Genomic DNA, 22,372 nt, shown 5'->3' with positions numbered 1-22,372 from the left:
AGGTTAGCAGACCAGGCATGTCAGAAAAAAGATTCAGTTAGACATGCGGCCAGGAGAATGGCCAAAATGGTGCAGAATGGGGGTCTAGGCTGAATAGGCAGGATCATGGCCATGAAAAAAGAAGGAAGTAGCCTGAATGTTTCTCAGCAGGTAAAGTGGGAGGAAAAGTTAGACAGCAAAGTAATGGTCAAGACTGCTGTACACGGTCTGTGAACAGTTGACAGATCCAGAGAAAACTGTGTGATACAGCTTTCTAGATAATGGAAACGTTCTCTTTCTGCACTGTCCAGTGTGGTAGCCACCAGCCACAGGTAGCTGTTGAATGGTTGGAACATAACTAGTGTTGACTGCATTACTATGGTTCTAAAAGCCAAAGCTACACAAAAAGGGATACTCAGAGAATGCTGTTCCCTCCTCATTCCTGTGGACCTATTCTAATTCGTCTCTTCTCTCCAACCCTTTAAAAACCACCCTTTGGGCTTGGAGCCTATAGCACAGTGGTTACGGTGCTTGCCACTTGCACCGAGGGTTCGAACCCAGCCTGGGCCATCTGAACAACAATGACAACTGCAACAAAAAATAGCTGGGTGTTGTGGTGGGTGCCTGTAGTCCCAGCTACTTGGGAGGCTGAGGCAAGAGAATCTCTTAAGTCCTAGAGTTTGAGATTGCTGTGAGCTGTGACATTACAGCACTCTACCCCAGGGCGACAGCTTGAGAATCTGTCTCAAACAAACAAACAACCCCCCCCCACCAAACCCCACCCTCTGTAAGTAACCATTCTGTTTCATTTTTGGCTTATTCTTCTGCATCTGTTTTGTACCTAAGTGCTGATGTGTCTTCTTATACTCCTTTCTTTATTACATGAGGCATTGCTTACTCTTTGCATTTTGCTCTTTTCACTCGAGTGTTTCAGAAATCACTCTAAATTAGTTCATAAGGCTTTTAAACTGTCTGGGCCTGAATTGTGTGGATGTGCCATAATCTTTTCAGCCATTCTTCTACGTATAAGCATTTTGGTTGTTCCCAAATTTCACATTTACAGCAGACAGTGCTACAGTGAATAACCGTCTCATCTGTATAAATTCAAAGCAAAGGAGCTAATCTTAGGCTATATAGCAAACTGTGAATCCCTGACATGGCCCTCCCTGTGAGGGAACTTTGCATTAGACTCCCCACTTTTAGACTGTGCAATCATGCCCTGGAAACATGATCAAGGTACTATATTCCTTAGAACTCTGGTCATCTTTTAAGTAGGCCTAGAAAACACTTCTCAGCAGCAGCCATTCCCATGCCATTCTAGACTAGGGGCTTTCATTTTAACCTGCCTCTTCTCAAGTCACCTTTCACGACCTTATTTTCATCTTAAAGTGACCCCAGTCCCTACCCCCATCTTTTCATCTCAGCTGAGAGGCTCAGAGATAATAAAGATCTATCCTGCATTAGGCTCCAGTTCCAGAATGCTGATCTTCCCCAAGGATTCATTCACATGGGAATTATTCTTTAGGTTTCCTGTTCAAGTTTTCTGAGTGTTTATTGGCCTATTTAAACTAGAGCTCCACAATAGGGGCATTAATGGCACCAGGGAAGGGCATGTCATCCTAAAACATTTCTATAAGATTGTATCTCCATTTATGTGGGAGAAGACCTATTGGGTTCACCAAGCTAGCTTATTAAGGCTAAAACCAGGGTAATAAATTCTATATTTGTTTTTTAACATAACATTGATTGGAGGGGAATGTATTGGTTGGGGGCTACTCTCAAATTCCTGTTCACTTAAAAGATTACTCATTTTATTTAAACAAAAAAAATTTTTTTTAAGAGATAGTCTTAACTTTGTCACTCTCAGTAGAGTACTGTGGCATGACAGCTCACAGCAACCTCCAGCTCTTGGGCTTAGGAGATTCTCTTGCCTCAGCCTCCCGAGTAGCTGGGACTACAGGCGCCTGCCATAATGCCCAGCTATTTTTTTGTGCTGCAGTTTGGCCGGGGCTGGGTATGAACCCGCCACCCTCGGTACATCGGGCCAGCGCCCTACTCACTGAGCCACAGGGGCTTGTTTACACAGCCCTTATGTAAACAAATCTTAATGTACTAATTTTACATACACTGAAGGTATTTAATTAAAGTGCACATTAAATACCTCTTTTGGACAAGAAAAAATAAATAGCAAGTATTTTCAACTTTTATAACTAATGACAATAAAGATAAAAGAATCCAACAAATATGAAGTTAAAGGACATTTTATTTACTGACAGATTAAAAACCATAACTCCAGGCAGTGCAAAATGCACCACGGAACCCAATTACAAAGAATAAGTGTTAACACACAACATTTAAGCAATGCTACACTTATTTTTGGCAAAGTGCTGTATTCAGTCTGTGTAAAAAACTGACCATCTATGAACCAATCAGTATAAAAAATTTCTATAAAAACAGAAAAAAATTTAGACAGTGGCTCAAGAAAACAAGCTGCCATTTTATGCATAGATTGATATACAGTATACATGTAACCGAACCAAATGTCCCTTTTGAGTTTTCAAGTTGAAAGAAAATTTGTCCAGAAACACATTCAGAAAGGCACATGGTACAATCTACAATACTCTGCAGTTTCCATACCTCACACCCTGCTATTGAAAAGAAAATGTGTTCACAATTTTACTGGAGGAAAAAAAAAGCCACTTTTTTTTTTTTTTTAAATAACACACACAATTATTGATTAAAGTTCAAAACGTCTGGAAGAAAACACAACCGAGAAGCAAGCAAAACCACTCATACACGCCAAGCCTGAAAACACACACGTCTAACCTCCCCAGGTACTGGTTTGGTTTTTAGAAGTCCACCTAGAAAACAAATATTAAAACTTCAGGCAAACACAGAGCAAAACTGGACATTCAACAATTATACAACTTTTAAAAATGTCATAAAGAAAATTCTCAATGATACACAAAACATTATCCACTTAAGCTGCCTTCCTCTGAACAGTAACTTTTCCTCCCACATAAAGGATACTGTTGCAAATTAGAAAAGATAACCTTATCTCTATGCTTTCCAGTACCTTTTGCTCCACCCTGAACCACCTTAGTGGGTGTCAAATTTCAAGTGAAATTGGTTCTTGGCAAGGCTGACACCATTGTATTATATAGGTTTTCTAAATAAAGCATTTTATGTAAGATTTTAAGCATTACAGTAAGTACACGGGGATGCCATTTATAACGTATCAGCATGGCTGATGGCAGTGCAACCATCCATGATAAAGAAGCCCAACTTGTAAAAAGAGTTTAACCAGTATTTATAGGTTTTATAAAAAGATAATTTTAAGGTAACATTGCAAACATATACTAGTATCTCCTAGGACAAGGAGCAGTCTCTTAACCAAGTCTAAAAACAAAAACTAATACTTGGAAACTCAAACTTTTAAACTAGTCTATTTTAATGTAATGTCTACCCTCTAGCTGGAGTCCTTCATTTTTTTGTTTCCAACTCAAAAAGAAAATGACGATAACAAAGATACCCTTCCTTGCTCTTTTTTTTTTTAAGACTATGTAAAGACAATATATTTCTTTGAAGAGGAAGAGAAATAGCAAAGAAACTCAGATTTCAACAAAGACACAGATGACAAACCAGTGTATTATACAGATTAGAGAAGCAAAAACAACAGGCAAAGCTGAACAGCACTCTCAAGTTGTAGGTAAACTGTCTTCTCCCTAGGATCAAAGTACTAACAACAGAGAATATATGTAAACAGGAAGGGTTTGCATGGGAATTGGAAAAATGTTCAGGAAATTAATATTAAAAGGGCATCTGCAGTAGGAAGTAAAAAATCTAATTACTTTGCATTTTCTGCAAAAAATTCACCACCCAACTAACCATAGAAATGCATTGCCGCAGAAGATAAATAATGGATGGCTCTAATCTTCAGATGTACAGTGCAGTACGTAATTCAACTGGTTGAGGAGGAAAAAGTAATAAACGTAGGATATATATTATAAAATATTTTATTAACAAAGACTTTGAGAAGCATGGTGCATTATAAAAGCTAATGAAATGCGTTCACAAAGCACTGTGTGGGTGCACCATGAACTCCAGACTTTCACCAAGTAATATTGGTGTCAGGTTAGAAACAGTCAGAGCTACTAAACTCAAAGGGGTCTTATTTCTCACTGCTTGAATGTTTAGGAAATATGCACTAAAGCACACTGTAAACCACTAATATTTATAACAGAAATATTAATAAGATCATAATAAAATGCATTTTGGCCATGTTTCAGAGAATACTTAACAGGTCAACATGTTCTGTGTTATTATTGGCCTTGTGTCCTACACACAGTAGATGCCTAACTTTGAATGACCAAGAACTTCCACTGAAATACATAACCATTTTCTTTGATTCTTACATGTGCCAATTTTAGAAACTTTAGACACTGACACAGAAACCACAGTATATCACAGCTGGTGTTGTAATCCAAACCTGGTGACTGAAATTTTTTGTTTTCAAGGTACAAGGCATAAAAGGCTAGGTCCAGATAAAGCGAACAAAAATTCAATAACTGTTAAGAGATATGAATGCATTTGAAATATCAGGAAATCTGGAAAAAAAAACAACAAAGACCACTGCACAGCTGTATATACAAAACTGTTCATGCTGTCGAACAAATTCTCATGGCTGAACTTTTGTATCTCTTGAGGTACTAACAACTTCCATGCAATATGTGAAAAAGAGACCCCATGTATTCAGAGGCTTACATCCTGAAGACATTTAGCTGGTCTATTTTCAAGTTACTGACATATGGCCCTATAACAGACATGGTGTAAAACATACACACCTTCATGAAAGCTCTACCTTATCTCCCAACTCTGGTAAACACAAATAGTAACAAAATAACTTTTAACTCAGTTTGACAAAACTTTACAGACTTGGCCCCTACTTAGAAAACAAATAAATAAAGAGAAAATCAAAACAGAGGGGCAATTAGGAGAAAAGGGGGAGTCCAGATTCTTGTTCTAAAGAGACATCCTGGCATTCATCATAGCCAATGGAAGAATAATCCAGAACCACCACCCAGCTAACATATCTGACCTTTTTCAACTTCAAATGGCCAGAAAAGAGCACAGCTCTTCCCTGAAAGTCTCCCAGCATTCCCTGCATCAAGCTGTTACAGGGTTATTGAAAAATATAATACTTTACATAACTAACTGCTGCTCTCTTCCTTGAAAATACTTTACAGACACGTGTATGTGTATTCATTTAATTAGGGCTGAAGAGAAGATGGAAAAATAAGCTCTGTTGGTAGAAAGTGCTTCAGATTGTAAATGTATAATTACTTAATTTCAGAGGAAACTGGTGAGAGTGCGGATGGCTCAACAAAACCCATCACAACTGCTAAAAAAGGAAGTGACTGCCTAAAGGTAAGGAAAGAGATTTTCTCTGCGCTGGCCTACTTATGAATCGAACCCTGCACCCTGGCCTCATTAGCACCAACACTGTGAAGAACAGCTGTGGCAGAGAAACTGCCTCAGCCTCACAGCATCACCAGATTTAACAGAAAGGCCCTTGGAATTTCCTACAAGGTTCAGTTCTGGACAGCCCCACTTCAAATCAGCATATAATCCTTACAACAACTCTGTGAGGGAGGTAAGTATCACTACTCCCTTGTTGGTAGAAGAAACCAGAGGCCAGAGTGGTTAAAGATTTTGCCTGAAGTTAAATCAAAACATAGAAAGTCAAGGAAGCCAACCTGTCACTCTGTCCGTAGAAGCTATGAAAGACACTACCACGAGTTCCCCCTCACCCTTGCTTGCCACTTGGCAGGAGAAGCTCCAGGACAGAGTATTTTTCACTGTAATTGAAGCCTCTTTTCCCGTGGGCAGATGTAAGTAAGAAGTCACGCAAGTTCCTGGGCAAGTACTTCTGAATTTATAGCTGATGTGAGGTGGGGAGTGGGCAGAGATGGCAGGAAGAAATCGAAACAACTTAAATACTGGACTAGTGGCTTAGTTATAGACATGAATTTTTCCAAATATAATTTCACAGGTCTAATTTAATCCCTCTGCACATGGGACAGTGCTCTTGTCCACAACACCTGTGATGTCTGTACCATGTCACATAGTCACATTGGAATTTCTGAATGCACTGTTCACTAAAGCTTAATGTACCTGAATTCCAAAATGAACTGCATGACTAATCTGAAAAAAAAAAAAAAGAAAAAAAACCATACACACAGAAATATATCAAGTTTTCTTTCAAAAAAAAGTCCAGCCATAATTCCATTAATATCCATGGCAACTATCACCTGTTAATGCTCATGTTAGTGTGTAAAAATGTATTCATTATATACAGAAAAGATTATCAAGTACTGGTCAATAAAGTGTATGGCTGACCCTGAGAAAAAATTTTTGCTTGCTCAAAAGATTGATTAATATAAAACAAGATGAAACTGAAAGATGCCCATTCTTGTACTTGGGAAGCAATGTCTTTAAAATGCTAACTCATGTACACCTTAATAGATTTAAAGACATCCCCAAACACCAAACACTGTCACTGTATTGATATGTTTTGAAAAATATTCTGAAAAAATTTACAAATAAGTAAATGTTAAGAGCAAGGCATTATGTGATACACAGCATATAAATCTAGTTTTCAAGATAGTGTCTAAACACACTGATCAAACTATGTGATTGGTCATCAGTTGGCTGTAAAGAGACAATATTTTCATTGTACATATACGCACATCCACACACTTATGTACAAACCAAGAGAAACCAACCAATACAACTTGAAATTCTTAGTAATTGTACTGACGTGGACAGGGCTGATGAACAACCCAGCCATTGTGCTTGACTTGCCGAGAGTGGCAATCCCTGGTAAGATTTTGGCGACGAAGACTGTTTCTGTTAAGAGACTGTCTTTCACTATGTTCTTTTATCCACTGGGAAGGGCGAAAGCTCTTGGGCTGATCCAGAAAAGTTGTGTGAGCAGAAAGAGCTGCAACATAGCAATGAATGTGCTGCCCCATTTCATTCTGAGCTTCCACTCTGAAACAGAAATAAGTAGGGATGTATTAAATAACAGAGTATGTTCGTAATGAAACTGAAAACGTTACTTAGAAATTCAGTTGCCACACTTTTGTTGTTGTTGTTGCAGTTTTTGGCTGGGGCTGGATTTGAACCGGCCACCTCCGGCATATGGGGCTGGTGCCCTACTCCTTTGAGCCACAGGTGCCACCCAACATACTAATTTGTTTATGGTTGGACGGGAGCTTAGTGTCTCATGGCTGACAGACAAGTTTATTGTTTTGTGACCACACTGATAGCGGTGGGAAAAGAGAAGCCAACTTTTAATAGAAATACGCCATTTAATCCAGAGATGGCTAACTAAGCAGACTCTATTCTAAAAATATGCTTTATAGTTTGAGTGAATGTACAAAGTACATACATTTTTATAGACTTTTCTGAGGGAGGAACTAACATTTATTGAATATCTACATTTGCTGGTTTGCAAATATATACTTTAATTCTCAGTGTAATCTTAAAAGGAAAATATTTTGATTCCCAAATTTTACTGATCAGAAAATATTATGCCAATGGTACCCTCACAGACATTTTCTGTCAAAAGTAAAATGTTCTAAGAAGCACACTATAAATCTCTATTTCATAGAGATATGCATAAGGAAATTCTACTCATTTATCATTTTTTCTAGGTCAGAAGCTATGGCTAATTGTAGAGACAACTCTTAAGTTTTTATTTGTATCATAACAGGGCATATTTTGGAATGGCATTTACTTGACAATGTTATCAAGATTTTTGAAGAACACAATCTTAAAATACAGCTACACACAATATGATTATTATATACTTTCTCTACAAAAAGCTATTCAAGCAGGATTGATCTAAACTATGTTAATACATAACATGAAGAGAAAAGGCAGTTATATACTCTGCCTAAAATCACATGAGGAAAACATTATCTTTATATATGTAAATATTTATTTTAAAAAGAATTAAAGTGGTCACATTAAGAAACTAATATACAGAAAGTGGTTTTTAAGAGGCCAGCGTGCGGGTCCTTAGCCTCCCTGTGCAGACTGATAACTTATCACACAGTCTTAAAATGAGTGTACTTACTCTGTGCCCGAGAGTCCTATAAGCAGCTTTTCCTGGCCCTACAAATGTTAAATGGCGAACTATTAAATCACTAGTATGATTTAAAATGTTATTTTAGTTTTACTATTAGGACGTGGTCAACTTTTTTTTTATTAAAACTGGTTTACTGTGTGTTACTAAAGGCAAAAATATTAATTTAAGGTTATGATAGCATATAAACCTTCACAAACAATACTTATAAAGGCTAAAATGCAATAAAGTACATACTCCAAAGACTATTCTAATCACAAAGCACCTTACTTTTATGTGCTTTACATATTATTTCCAAGGATAGACAGGATGGAAACAATTTAACTTCTAAAAGATAAGATTACTTTTTGCTCAGAAAACACAGATGCTTACTATGTATCTAGCCTCCTAATTCTGGTAACACCTGATATCTATATTGATTTAGCAGGCCTTTCATACAAGAATTTTGAATCTAAAAATAAGGATGTTAAAGTTTTAGTTACTATTATAAAACTATAATATGTGCAAAAAGAATTCATATGAAATGCTTTGTGTTCTTTTGATCCTTTATATATTGGAAGTACATATTTAGCTATTCTATGTTTTAATATATGAATTCAAAAACAAGGTACAAAAAACCCATTCTCACTGCATCCAAATTGCAAACAGACAACAGCCAGATGTAGCACCTGGTCCCAGATTGGCAAACTAGGTGAAATACTAGAGAAACAGACAGGTAAAAATGCCTGGGTACCATGTTATGCACTTAATTGTCCTAGCAATTTGGGAAGCTGAGGCAGGGAGGATCACTTGAGACCAAGAGTTCAAGACCAGCCCCCAGCCTCCCAAAGTGCTGGGATTATAGGCACGAGCCACCATTCCCAGCCCAAAAAGCTGTATTTTAAGTTTTTACTGGAATGCCTGAAATGCCTCTTAATAAATTTATAGCACTAAATAAAGTGCCAGTTAAAGTTACATTTCTCAGTATGTAGACTGCCAACATGTAGCCATATAAGAAAGTTGTTTTTCAGTTTGGTACAAGCAAAATAAAATATGTTTAACCTCATAAAATATCATCTACAATACTAAGACCTGAGAGTGCAGTAAACTCTGGTAAAGTTAACAAATTAATGGGCTGTCTGGGCTTTGTTTATATTTGGAAAACAGGAAGTAGCAGAAGATATATACAGTGGTTTACTCAGTAGAGTCAGAGCCCAGACAATCCAAAAAGTGGCCATTTGGATGACATTAACAACAGAAATATTCTGAACTGCTCCAAAGGTTCTGAACTCACCTGGACTCTTGATCCAAGAGAAAGAATTAAGTTAGTGCTAACATTTTCAGAATATCTCGCTACCACAGGGAACATTCCACTAAAGTATATGATAGAATAGCTGGACTTTGAGCTAATTAACCAGGTAATAGGCTTTATTTTAGTGGGAGGGGGCAATCTTAGATATATTCCCTGGATAAAGGCCACAGAATATCTATAAATTTGCAGAAACCTAAAAATCTGGAAGGTAGAGATTACACTGAGAAAGCTGAGCAACAATATTTGGGGCAATAGGCAGGTTAATCAAGACAAAGATTGACAAATAGGCAAGGGGTCCCTCTGTTCTACCCTTTGCTGAGGACACACAAGGCCTCATGTGCACAAGCAGCTAAAATGGCCAGGAGGTGGTAAAGAGAAATTCTGGTATGGGAGCCCCGTCCACTGTTACACCAAGATTCCTTGGAGAAGCCCTGACTCAGGCTACAGTTATATTAAAATATAAAAACCTAAAGGTCAATGTTAACAGTCTCTATGTAAAGAAGCTGTATTTCCTTTACCTAAATATTTTATGGGAATAAATACAGTATCTGCCTGAGGGATGTTCCTCTTTACCTGGTACCATAAAACCAAAGGCATGTAAATGCACTGGAAATGTTAAATGGGAACCAGTAAGACTGCCCACGCCCACACAGTGCAGAATCAAAACTGCAAAACTGGAGTGCAGGTAGAAACAAATTCTCTGTTAGTCCCATGTGGAATGTAAAAACTGGCACTTATGACAAAAGCCTGTGAGCATCTCTCAATGACTACTAGGACTTTGGACTAGGAAATTTCCACCGGAGGGGTATCACTACCTTGCTATGGGACAGTAACTGAAGCTACTCCTATGACTGAAAGACGAAAAATGACCTTGAAGCCTGAAATACACATGATGTCTTGGGTGATATCAGAGAAACACCCTAATAGGGACAGTAGTGCTGCCCAGGAGAATGTTCCCCAGGGACTGAGAGGAGGAGATACAAGCTGGGATCCTCTTTTGCTCTAAGATTGACTCTGGCACTATTTGAGGAGCTGCTGGATCCCGTCATTGGGACAGTGACCTATAAACAGCTCTAAACTGAACGATGAGGACGTGCTTGGTATGCACATGGCAGTTCCAAGATGAACAGATAACATCCTATTTGAGAGGACGCCACTCTGATCCACAAAGGTAGAAGCACAGGCGTGCAGTGGGATGAATTGTGTGCTGCTTTCCTAGTGGTAACAGAAGAATTGAGCAGTGCTAAAAGCCCCTGTGTTTGGGTTTTTACTGACTCATGGGCATGGCCAATGGCCTGGCCACACCATCAGGCAGAAGGGCAATGAAAACCTGACCTTTTAAAGGGATGGGGTGCACCTCTATGGTTATGTCAGAGGTGAATAAAGTAGGACATGGCCATCAGACGAGCCCCTTCCAGGTTCAGAAGGTGACTAGAACTGAAAGCGGATATGTCCCTGTGTGCTCCCTTGAGGTAGCCATCTGGGTCCATGAAATGAGTGGATGTGGATATGGGGTACTGCCGCAGTGCAGAGATGGGCTGACTCGAGACACATAACTAATGTGAGAGGGCCAGCAAAAGAGACAGCTGATGGTTATGGGGTACATTCTCTGGGAAAGCCCTGAGCATAGCTGGCAAGTTGAGATTAATGACCACAAATGGGTCTTAACAGGAATAGGCCCTGACTCTGGATGGGGCTTTGCTTACAAGGTGGAAGATGCAGCTATCCTGCTTGGTGGTAAAGATGCCCCCCTATTCTGCACCTGTGTAGCCTTACCTGCTCTGAATGGGAGTGGGCTCAGGAGGGGGTACTTGGACTAGTTAGTATTGCTGCCTACAATCTAGACCAGCACGGTGGCTAAACCTAATGCCCCTTCCAAAGGTGTAAAAGTTTGGATGCAAATAGGAGGATGAAGGAATGAATAAATGGGCTACGAATAGAGAGAAATCTAATACATTAGCACCTCAAAAGAGGCTCAGAGCAAGAGATGACATTGTCTCTAAGTTCAGTTATACCAAATGCATGAAAGGGAACAAACAATACTGTATGTTTGCCAAGCCCATTCCTGCTTTTGGAACCTGACAAGATCAATGAAGTCTGGAAACTTGAGTGGCCCTGGGAGATGTATCCATGCAATATGACAATGGACTGGATGAATAACAATGACTGAATGGGATTCTAGTGTTGTGCCAGAATCTTTTGAGTTATATATCCCTTTTTTTTTCTTTTTGAGAACAAGTCTTACTATGTTACCTTTGGTAGGGTGCCGTGGCATCACAGCTCATAGCAACCTCTAACTCTTGGGCTTAAGCAATTCTCTTGCCTCAGCCTCCCAAGGAGCTGGAACTATAGGTGCCCACCACAACACCTGGCTATTCTTTTTTTGCAGTTGTCATTGTTGTTTAGTAGGCCTGGGGTGGGTTCGAACCCACCAGCCCTGGTGTATGTGGCCAGCACCCTAACCACTGAGCTATGAGTGCCAAGCCTACATATCCTTTTGTTGTAAGGGACCCAAGTCCAAAGACTGGGGGTAGGCTATGGTATTGTGAAATAACATATTTGGTCTTCCTCAGTCTCCTGGCATACAAATTCTAAAATCCTTAGAATCTCCAAAGTGGAGAGTATCTTTTGTACACTAATGATTACCTGATGGCAGGCAGCCTCAGGATGGGATCTGGCCACCTGAAGGCCCAAGGCAGGATTACAGGGTTGGGACTTTCAGCATCCCAACCTCCCAGGAAGGAGAGAGGGCCTGAAGGTGAAGCTGATCACTAGTGGCCAATGATTTAATCAATCACATCTATGTAATGAAGCTTCCATAAAACCCCCAAAATGTTAGATTTGGGGAACTTGCAGATAGCTGAACACCTACAGGTCCGGGGCGGGGGGGGGTGTGTGTGCCTGGAGAAGGCATGAAAGCACTGGACCCCTTCCCACATGCCCTGTCCTATGCATCTCTTCACTTGTTTCCTTTTTAACAACCTTTATAGTAAACCAGTAAATAGAGGAAGCATTTCTCTGGAGTTCTGTGAGCTGCTCTAGCTCATTAATTACCCAAGGATGGGGGCATGGGAACCCTGATCTATAGGCACACGTTAAACAACTTAGGGCTTGCAGGTGGCATGAGAAGTAGAGGGCAGTACTGGGGACTGAGCCCTCAGCCTGAGGGATCCAACACCATCTCTAGGTAGACAGTGTCAGAACTGAATTAGAGGACATGCAGAGGGTGTGCTACTAGAAAACTGCTTGTTTGGCGTGAGGGGGGAACCCCACATATCTGGTGTCAACAGTATTGTGTGACTGTGTTGTGAGAGTAGAAAACTGAGTTTGTTATTCCTATATTCTCAGACATGGTCTTCAAGGTTAGGCATCATTTGATGTGACTCAGCTAAGGACATTGGGAAGAAAGAAAGTTTTATTTTAAGATACAGTATTCTAGTTGAATTTGGTACCCTAAATAATCTAGTCTATTATAGAGTGTCAGAGTTATATTCTAAGATACTTAGCAGAAATGCTAGTCTTTTATTTCCATTCAGAAGCAGAATTTTACAAATAAGATAGTTCTTTATTCTGTAACTGTGGCTGCATCACAACCAACTTTTTATTTACTTATTTTTTCAATCACTCTGAGGAAGATTAACTTAAAAAAAGTCTAAAATGAACCATGTGTTTTTATAATATTGATCACTTCGTGTACTATGCATGGGCTTTTATAAATCCCTAACAAAATTACTTTTGCATCTGCTAAGAACTTGCCTTGAACTGTAGTAGAAATAAATAAAATGCATGCTCAGCACACTGTCTCTGGAGAGAGTAAAATACTTGCAACGTACCTGGGACTACTTGGGTTATGAAGTTCATCAGTCCCGCAGCTGGCCTCACTCAGACCAGGGCAGGAGTTATGCACAGCATACACAGACATGCTGGGATGTTCGATGAGAAGGTTTTCCATAGGACTCGTTTCCACTTTGATAGTGGTTAATTCACCTGCAGTAAAACACGGGGGAGGGGTGATAAACCAGCTCTCCTCCATTGGACAGGACTCAAACTGGAGGAAGCAGGAATCACTTGTATCAGCCAAGCATTCAAGAGATGCAGGTAAACAGGAGAAGACTGAAGGGTGCTCAGTAGGGGACTCTTCACTGATGTCCTCGTCTTCTTCCTCTTCTGCTGAGAAGCCAGTGCAAGTATCTAGATGGCAGTTCACAGTGCAGTCCACGGGTGTTGTTGAAGAGCCCCATGGGAGGATTAGCAACACAAGGCGTAGTCATCGTATAGCCACGCATCAAATTCACAGCACAGAGAAGAAAGAGATGATACTGTTAGATGATGCTCACATTCTTTCTTTTAGTTCAGAAACAAAACCATTTATGTTCACTCATAATGACTGTAAAATAATTTCTGAGCACTGTGTGTGTGTCTGGTGTCACTGGACGGGAGAGATTACATTGGCTTTGCAGGAATGGTTTTGGGACTGTTTCTACTCTGCTAAATAAACATATAAGGAGTCGTAGGAGTTACTGCTTGTCTCATATGAGGGTTTCCCATTAAAGTGCTTCTGATTTGATCAGGCTATAAGAGTTGCAAAACTGGAAAGTCTGACGTCAGTTTCACTGACTATCTGGCACAGGATGTTTCCTGCAATATTTTTTTTTTTAGACAAATTCTTATTTACTTTTAAGGCTTAAAAACCTTCAGTTACTGGTTTACTTATGCAAAAACGGAGAAACAAGATTTTCCACTTTTACTAGAAAATTAACCAAAGTGTACCTTACCTATAAAGTCAACAAGAATCCATTCATCATCTTCTTTTTCACTAAATTCTGGTGCTTGGTTGGAAGAAGTATTGACTTCACCCACAAACATTTTATTCAGCCTCTGGAACATTGTTAAGGCAAGATTAAGACTTTGGCTGGCTGTCTTTATAGCTGAGATTCCAAAATGTCTTCAGTTGGCCAGAAGGTACTGGCAGGAGATTAAAGTGCACAAGTTGCTTATTTAACTTAGGTGAACAATAAGAAGAGTCATTATCCCTAAAATAAAAGAGAAAAAGGAGGTCATTTTAAATTATTTATATATATGTATATTGTTAAGTACAAGAACACACACACATACTCTTAGAAGAAAGCATATGCCTCAGCCTATATTCTATAGGTATTTCTTTCTATAGGAGTTAAAAACAAGAAGTACAACATGTAAATATCTTAAAATGTGAAATAGAAGGGAAACAGTTGGTTCTTTTTTATTATCTATGTGAATGACGTATTTCAAACGGCAGTTTCTCTTTTAAGTAGATGAGCAAAAATTAGGTATTAACACTCTTGCTGAATGATACTCAACTGAAGTCTTCACATGGACCCAGCAACAATGCCCGGTAATGACCCTGAAGCCAGGGCCTCACCTTGACCTGGCTTGTTTTCCCTTCTGTTCTGTATTCTTGTATATGGCTATAATAAGCACATTTTAATTGCATTTAAAATCTACAAGGACAGCATACTCTGAACTATAGAGGACTGAGCTTGGCAGCACCTACACCTGGAAACACTATTCCTGTGAGATGGCTCAGCAAGTAGGTGCTGGAGTTAGTGAGCCTGTTTTCAAATCCCAGGCTCAGCTGCTCCCTCACTATGTGGGTTAGGAAGTTACACAGCTTCAGTGACAACAGTTCCTACCTCAGGGAGTTCTAGTAAGCTCTAAATAAGGAATTTCAGCCTTGCTTGATCTTATTCCAAAGTTCTAGATTTATCTATCCTTTTCTACCTGGTTACCTGATAGGTATATCAAACAGAACACATACCAAAAATAACTTTTTCCCTCTTTCCCACAAACTTATTCATACATATTAACCTTCATCTCCTCAGTAAGGAGCAGCAGTCACCAATTATTCAGACTAAAAACTTAGCAGTTACCCTTGACCTTTTTTTTTTTTTTTTTTTTTTAAGAGATGAAGTCTCACTCTGCTGCCCAGGCTGGAATACAGTGGCATAATCATAGCTCATTGCAGCCTCCACCTCCTTGGTTCAAGTGATCATCCCATCCCAGCCTCCAGAGGAACTGGCACTATAGGCATGCACCACCATGCCTGACTAATTTTTCTAATTTTTTATACAGACAGGGTCCTACTACATTGCCTAGGCAGGTCTTGAACTCCTGGCCTCATGTAATCCTCCAGCCTTAGCCTCCCAGATTGCTGGGATTATAGGTGTGAGCCACTGTACCCAATCACCCTTGACTCACTTTAGTCTCCCATTAACCTCTCATCTAATCTAACAGCAAATCCCATTGACTCCAGCTTCACAGGCAGCTCAAATCTGCCTACTTCCCTCTATAACTCTCATCCTAATTTAAACCAACTTCTTGTCTCTCTGGGACTTTGTCAAAATGACATCTTAGACAGTCTCCTTGACCCTGCTCTTGTTAAATGAGACAGTGGAGGGAATGGGCTTAGCAAGGTACATGACATAAAGTCCTCAGCAGAGGCCAGCTACTCCATACGCATTTACTGAGCACCTTTTGTGCATCAGCCACAGTGCCCAGCTGTGAACAGGGACAGCGCTGTGAACCAGGCCCTCTCATCAGCAGATGTAACCACCCAGGGTGATGTGTGCTAGGGGAGTGGTAGTGCCAGGTGTCCCCCAAATTACCTGAGCAGACTCCTGTGATGAGAGACTTTAGTGTTGAGTGGTTGTGAAGGTCAGGAATGGAAGGAGGAGGAGAAGGAACACCATGGAAGTAAGAAGATGAGAAAAGCTACCTGGAATACCACTCAAGGTTCAGATGGAGGGCTCTGGGTACAAGCTGGGGAGCTAAGCGGGAACCAGATCCTGCAGGGTCTTGCAAACCAAAATTAAAAATGAAGATCCAGGTTTCTGGCTTGGCTAACTCAGTGGATGCTGGGACCTTTCAGGGGTATAGAAATGTACACTGAAGGAAGCACAGATTGGAGTCATTTAGAATTTGGGCAATGTGCAAGATGATGCAGCTGGAGCAGTCTAGCAGACACTGAAAGAGCATCGGGACTGAGTGAGCACAGATCTGGGAGCTGCTGACACAAAGGGGGCAAAAAACCTGTAAGAGTGGATGAGATCACCCGGGGCTGATGAAAAGCACCTCACTAAGCAATACTTTTCATCACAAGCATCAGCCTTGACTGCACAACTTCAGGCTCCTGACAGTTCACTTTTAAACAACCTTAAGCTCTAGAAGTAGCTGGGTTTGTAGCAAGGAGACTTCTGGTTCAATCTTAGCATGTGAACTGGACTGCTACAATTGTTTGGCACACTGCTACCAGAATGAAACTTTTCAGATGACATTAGAACACTTTTGTGGTCACAGTTCATCCTCAGTCATTAATTATTAAAAGTGGGTAAACAGGAAGTGTCACTTGCATAACTAGCCTTCCTGCAACCTCTGGAAGGCAAGATGGCCAAATCATGAAGGCTAAAGCTCTAGTAAGAGACTTAAACTCAGTTTATGTTATATGTAAGAGAAATTGGAAGAGTGGATTGTATAGTTAGTTTGCTTGACCCACTGTGGTATGACAGTTATATCCCAGAAGATGAGCTATGGCAAGGCCTGATATAAATAAAAGTTTTGAAGGATACAAGCAAGGAAGGAAAAAGATATTTTCAAAATCTTTTCCCCATTTCTCTTAAATTATGGAGGCAGATACTGACCCCCAACACAATTCTGTGTCTGCTGAGCCTGTTGAGAGAATCATCCTAATTCTCTAGAGCACAATCCTGCTGGCCTCTGGTCCTGCATCCACTAAGCAGCCAGTGCCATGGGTTAGGGAGAGAGAACCCCACAGAGCAGGGGTCCTCAAACTTTTTAAACAGGGAGCCAGTCCACTGTCCCTCAGACTGCAGGAGGGCCGGACTGTGGGCCACAGGAAGAGTTGGCTGCTAAGCAGGACAGGCAGCGGTGGCAAAAACACTTGGCGGGCCAGATAAACGTCCTAGGTAGGCTGCATATGGCCCACGGGCTGTAGTTTGAGGACGCCTGCCACAGGGGAACCCTTGCTCATCCTGGATGGGCACCTTGTCTCCCCCTATGACTCTGTGTGTGGCTTCTCTAGCCATAGCTGCAAATCCATGTAATGGAGGCAGCTTACACCTGGAATATACACAACTCTGCTATAGGAAAGGCTTCCTCTAGAGGAGCTTTCTCAGGAGCAGCATAAGTCAGTGCTCTTTTAATCTCCTGATGTCAGAGGTTGCCTCCAGATCACTCATGTCTCTGCAAGGACAACCAAACTGAGTGGGCGGAGTCTTCAAAAGCCCAGACAGGAGAGAGAAGAGCTCATCCTTCATCTCACCTGTGTCCCTGCTGGTATTTGCATGCCACGCCTGTTGTCACCCTGTGGGAAGGGCACACAGAATGGAGTCCTTGGGAAGAGGAGGAAGGAGCAGTGGTTGGGGCATGAGCAGAGAATTCTGCCTCTGATTCTTCCACAGGGGGCTAGAGCTAACAATTTGCCTTTCTGAGCCTCAGTCTCACCATCAGAAAAATGGGGAAATTGTATTGGATTGCCTCTTTACTCCCTTTTTCCACAAACTTCAAGCACAATGAAGTGAGGTTCGTCTAACTATGTAAAGTTCCTTGGACCCTGATTTCTTTAGGTGTCACAAAAGACAAGGAGCTGCTGAATAGATCTCCCACCATTTACTAAAATTGTCTGATGAGGTAGCCACCAGGCTCATGACAGAAAGAACACTTGTGATGTGACTAGTGTGACTGACAAACTGAATTTTTAATTTTATTTAATTTTAATCCATTTAAATTTAAAAGTTCATAATTGAGTCAATGTTTGGAAAATTTTCAAGCATGTTTGGAATAGTTAGGGTGTGTGAATCTACTTTTTAATGTGTAAATTTTGCAACACTTGAATATAGGACAAAGATTTTGTATCTGAAGATGTGCTATATGTGTAGAGAACACACTGGAATGTAGTTCAAAAACTTACAACCCCACCCCAAAGAATGTAAAATATCTCATTAATAATTTTTATATTGATTGCATGTTGAAACAAGTAATTTTTACATAATAAAATATACTAATTAAATTTATCTGTTTTTCTTTTATAATGTGGCCACAAGAAAATTAAATATGCACGTGACTCACATTATATGCTTCTCTTGGACAGGGCTGTTCCAGAAAAATATCCCTAAAATCTTAATGGCCTATTCCTCTACAGATGACCTAGACTGTTCCTGCCACTCTCAACCTTAGCTCCTGCCCAGAGATGGAGGTTCTCCATGGGACTGGTTTTATGTGGAGCTAAAAGGCAAAGCAAAGAGCTTCAAACTTCTCTCCTTCCCACATGGTCACTGGCTTTAATAATCACAACTCTAGGGCAATGATGAAAGTAAAATGAAAATTCCAGAGAAAGCATGTGTCCTAAGAGGACAAATTTACAAATACAGCTCTGGAATTTGGCAATGAGGTAGAGGCAAAGGATACGTGGGGTAGTGCTGCTGTTCTGTGAGGCACCTGGAAGCATTCAGTTGTAGCCAAAATGGGCCTAGCAGTCTCCCTAATGGGGAGAAGTAACAAAGTGGGCCCAAGTACTTAAGAAGGCAGACTTGTCCCTGTTCTGCTTGACTCAAAAATACCTCTATCTCTTCCCTTTCAAAAATAAATTATGTCTTTTTCATTATTAAGTGGACAAAACTACATTATAAAAGTTTAAAAAATAAATAAGGAAAATCGGTAGTATTCCATTCCTTGTTGTAATCAATATTGGCATATTGGTGCATTTTCTTCTTTTTCTTCTATTGTTAAGTTTCTTTTGGTCATAGCTGTAGTCTAGCGAATGCACAATTTTGGACCTTGTTTTTGCTACTTAACATTTTAGTATCAATGTTTTTTCCGCATTATTACATAAGTAGAGATGCTTAGTGAGCAGAGAAAGGAGGCTCTTTTCCCATACTCAGTGGAAAGAGCAGTCTGGTTTCAGGATTTAGAAAAGGAGATGCTAGTTTGAAGATCTTATAATTTATTTTCTTTTCTTAAATATAGGTAGCCCACCAAGAGGCCATATGTTGTGGTACCTTAAGACCAGTGCTGGGGTTAGCCTGCTCTGTTTGAAATCTTGGCTCTGCTACTGGCAACCCAGGTAAATCCAGAATATTTAGTAACATCTTGGTGCCTGTATTCTCAACCTTAACATGGGAATGATGGTTGTAATACTAACTTTGCAGTGCCAACGTGAGGATTAAGTGTGTATCTCTTAGAATAGCAAGCACTCGGTAAATATTAACTACAAGTTTCTTCCAAGCTCACTGGGAGACTGTGAACAGTTGTTTAGCGTCATTGGGTCTCAGTTTCTTTATCCACAGAATGTCTATATAATAATTAAAGCTATTGTATGTATATTGATTGCTTCTTATATGTGACAGGACCTTGAGGTACTTATTCTTCCTATTTTCCTGATAAGGAAAATGAGGCTGAGAAATTAAGTAACTTGCTCAAAAGTGACAGAGCTAGTCGGGTGGGGCTGGCACTACAGCACAAATCCACCTAATTCCAGTCCCTTGCTCTTCCCTGCACATGATCTTTCAGGCTCCCGGCCTCAACTCCTGTTCTAAGAATCTGAGAAAACAACGCCTTTCAGTTGGTTTTAGCTGCCAGCAGGCGGCTCCAGAAAACATTTTTAAATTAAAAAAAAAAAAAAAATCCCACAACTTTGATGATCTGACTTCTAAATATGTGTACCGCTCTGGCTCCCTGACAGCTTCAGCACTATCGGGTGGCCAAACACTACACTGAAAAGCTGCCTCAAAATCATCTCGGTATGTCCCACCTTCTCCTATTACTTAAAAAAGAAAGTAAGCTGATTCAAGTAATTTAAAATCAATTTTGAACTGCAGAAAAACCAAGCCAAGAAAGTTGTCTTTGTTTGGTCCACTTCTACCCAGTCTATTCAACTAGTTCACAAGGAAGGTTGTTCCCCCAGGGACCCACTACTGCCTGCCCTGAAGGCTGAATGACAGTGGACAAAGACTGCAGTAAGTGGTAGTTCTTAGCCTGTTAACCTTGAATTTTGAAAGCAGGCCATTCCCGAGAGACACAGGAGGGAGCAACTGCAGAAAAGAACAAAAGACAGGAGAGAAAACAAGAGACCTTGGTCACAGAAATGAGTAAGGTCCTGGTTCCAGGCAGCAGCCTTTGGAAAGTATGCTGCCAGTTCAGAATTATAGTGACTGCGACTTAAAATCAAAAGCTTTCCAATGTTTTCCCATGTGAAAATGAAAAATGTCTTTCAATTACCAAGCTAGTGACCTCAGGATCTTGGGGCATTCATAATGACCTCTGGTTCAGTGACCCCAAGAGTCACATTTCCCCCCCTTACCAAAGCTGCTATATTCAGAAGCTTTTAGCCAAGGATGTTCAAATTCTTAGGAGTTACAGGTGTAAAGAAACTCTTTCTTAATTTACTCTAAATTGGGGTTAACACATCGAACAGACATAATCAGGAAATGCAATAAAACAAAGAATTTCCATTTAAAATTCATCGGCAACTTTGAAATTTAAAACACCATTTCTCTTCAATTGGCTGGGTGGCCTTGAGTAAGTTGCTTAATTTCTCTGTAACTCTGGTTTTCTACCTATAAAATAACTAAGCCTACTTCATTGGGTTATGCTGAGAATTAATTGGGATACTGATCAAAGCCCTAAACATAGTATTATGTATGTGGATGGCGATGCTAAAGCGCTCAATAAGCGCAAGTGATCAAAATGATTTCGATTTAAAATATAACGGGAAAGGAAAGTGTTCTTTCCACAAGTGCAGTCTCAAACAGTGATGTGGAAGATCGAGTCGGGTCAAGGAACAGGCAACTGACAGGCGGTCACTCAGGGAGCGGCCGTCGCTGGGTAACGGAGCAGGGTCTGCGCAGCCCCAGAGCCTCCTGCGCTACCGCGCGCGACCCTGTGCTGGGAGGGCGAGCAGAGGGGGCGGGGGGCGCATGGGGCGCGGGGCGAGGCACCAGGCAGAGAGCCGGGACGCCGCTGCCTTGGAGCGACGCGTCCGGGCGGGCGGTGGCCGCGGGCTCTCCTCCAGGAGACGGGGGCCTCGCGCCGAGTCCTCAGCCGGCAGCCCCATCCAACGGCCGAGGGCAGGAGGAGGAGTGGAGGGGAGTGAGGAGGAGGAGAAAAAGGAGGTCCCGCCGCGGCCAAGAAAACAGGCCACGCTCGGGGGAGGAGGCAGAAACCAAACACCCAACCGCCGCCCAGAGCCGGGGATCAGCCGGGGCTCGGCAGGGCCCGTGTCGCGCCGCCGCCGCCGCCGCCGCACCCTGGGCCGCGGATCTGCCGACGGGGTGGCCCGCTCGGCGGCGGCGGCGACACGTAAAAGCAGCGCGAAGCTCGAGAGCGCACGGTCCGGCGCCCCGAGGGCAGGGCGCGCGGCCGGACCCGCCGGTCTCGGGGACCCGGGTGGGCGGCGAGGCGGCCCTGGACGCCCGCCCGCCCGCACTTACGTGGGCCCGAGCGGCAGCGGGGACGCGAGGCGAAGGAAGCGACCCCCGGGCTCCGCAGCGGGAGGCGCGCACTGGCGCGGGGCTGCTGAGGTAGCGGCGGCCGGGACGGGCTGCGCTCGCTCGGGTCCCCGGACGGCAGGCACGGAGCAGCTCCGGCCCTCCTGTCGCTGCGCGCAGGCCGGCCCGTCCAGGTCCTTTTGTTGTTGTGCAGCGCTCGGAACAGCTGATCGGCCGCTCCGCCCGCCGTCGAGCCCGGCCGCCCCGCCCCGGGGCCGCGCCAGGCCCGGCCCCACCAATCGGCGGCGCGGGCGCCCCGGGGCCGCCCTGGGAGAGGTTGTCACTAACGCACGTGACCTGGCGCCAAGCCCGGCGACGCTCTCAAGTCAGAAACAAGCCCGGGCAACAAAAGCCGGGAGCCCAGGGGCGAGCGGAAGGGCAGGGACGCAGGAGAATAGGGGGCGCAGGGGC

The 22,372-nt window shown here is 42.0% G+C and overlaps 1 protein-coding gene across 2 annotated transcripts; it reads right to left on the bottom strand.

Annotated features, from left to right (window-relative positions):
• Positions 1–2,224: 2,224 nt before the first annotated feature.
• TP53INP1 (tumor protein p53 inducible nuclear protein 1) lies at positions 2,225–22,158 on the bottom strand. 2 transcript variants are annotated; one of them, XM_012810616.2, is made up of 5 exons: positions 21,905–22,158; positions 14,198–14,455; positions 13,256–13,613; positions 8,123–8,160; positions 2,225–7,032 (listed from the first exon to the last, which is right to left on the bottom strand). In XM_012810616.2, exons 2-4 carry the CDS (start codon positions 14,307–14,309, stop codon positions 8,139–8,141), a joined length of 492 nt encoding a protein of 163 aa, XP_012666070.1. In that variant the 5' UTR covers positions 14,310–14,455; positions 21,905–22,158; the 3' UTR covers positions 2,225–7,032; positions 8,123–8,138. The 2 variants fall into 2 exon arrangements, with proteins under 2 accessions (XP_012666070.1, XP_003782518.1); XM_003782470.3 differs by lacking the exon at positions 8,123–8,160.
• Between the last annotated feature and the right edge of the window lie 214 nt (positions 22,159–22,372).

Source organism: Otolemur garnettii, unplaced genomic scaffold (assembly GCF_000181295.1).
Source record: "Otolemur garnettii isolate 467f Iridium unplaced genomic scaffold, OtoGar3 scaffold00004, whole genome shotgun sequence".
NCBI classification, from domain to species: domain Eukaryota; kingdom Metazoa; phylum Chordata; class Mammalia; order Primates; family Galagidae; genus Otolemur; species Otolemur garnettii.
This window is presented reverse-complemented; position numbering and strand designations above follow the sequence as displayed.

Bases quoted from the DNA above. Each gene is read 5' to 3' on its own strand.
- TP53INP1 (XM_003782470.3), bottom strand. From the start codon at position 14,309: ATGTTCCAGAGGCTGAATAAAATGTTTGTGGGTGAAGTCAATACTTCT. The intron at 13,614-14,197 runs GTAAGGTACACT...ACTGCCATCTAG, and splicing joins GATTCTTGTTGACTTTATAG to ATACTTGCACTGGCTTCTCA. The intron at 7,033-13,255 runs GTACGTTGCAAG...TTTCTGTTTCAG, and splicing joins CATAACCCAAGTAGTCCCAG to AGTGGAAGCTCAGAATGAAA.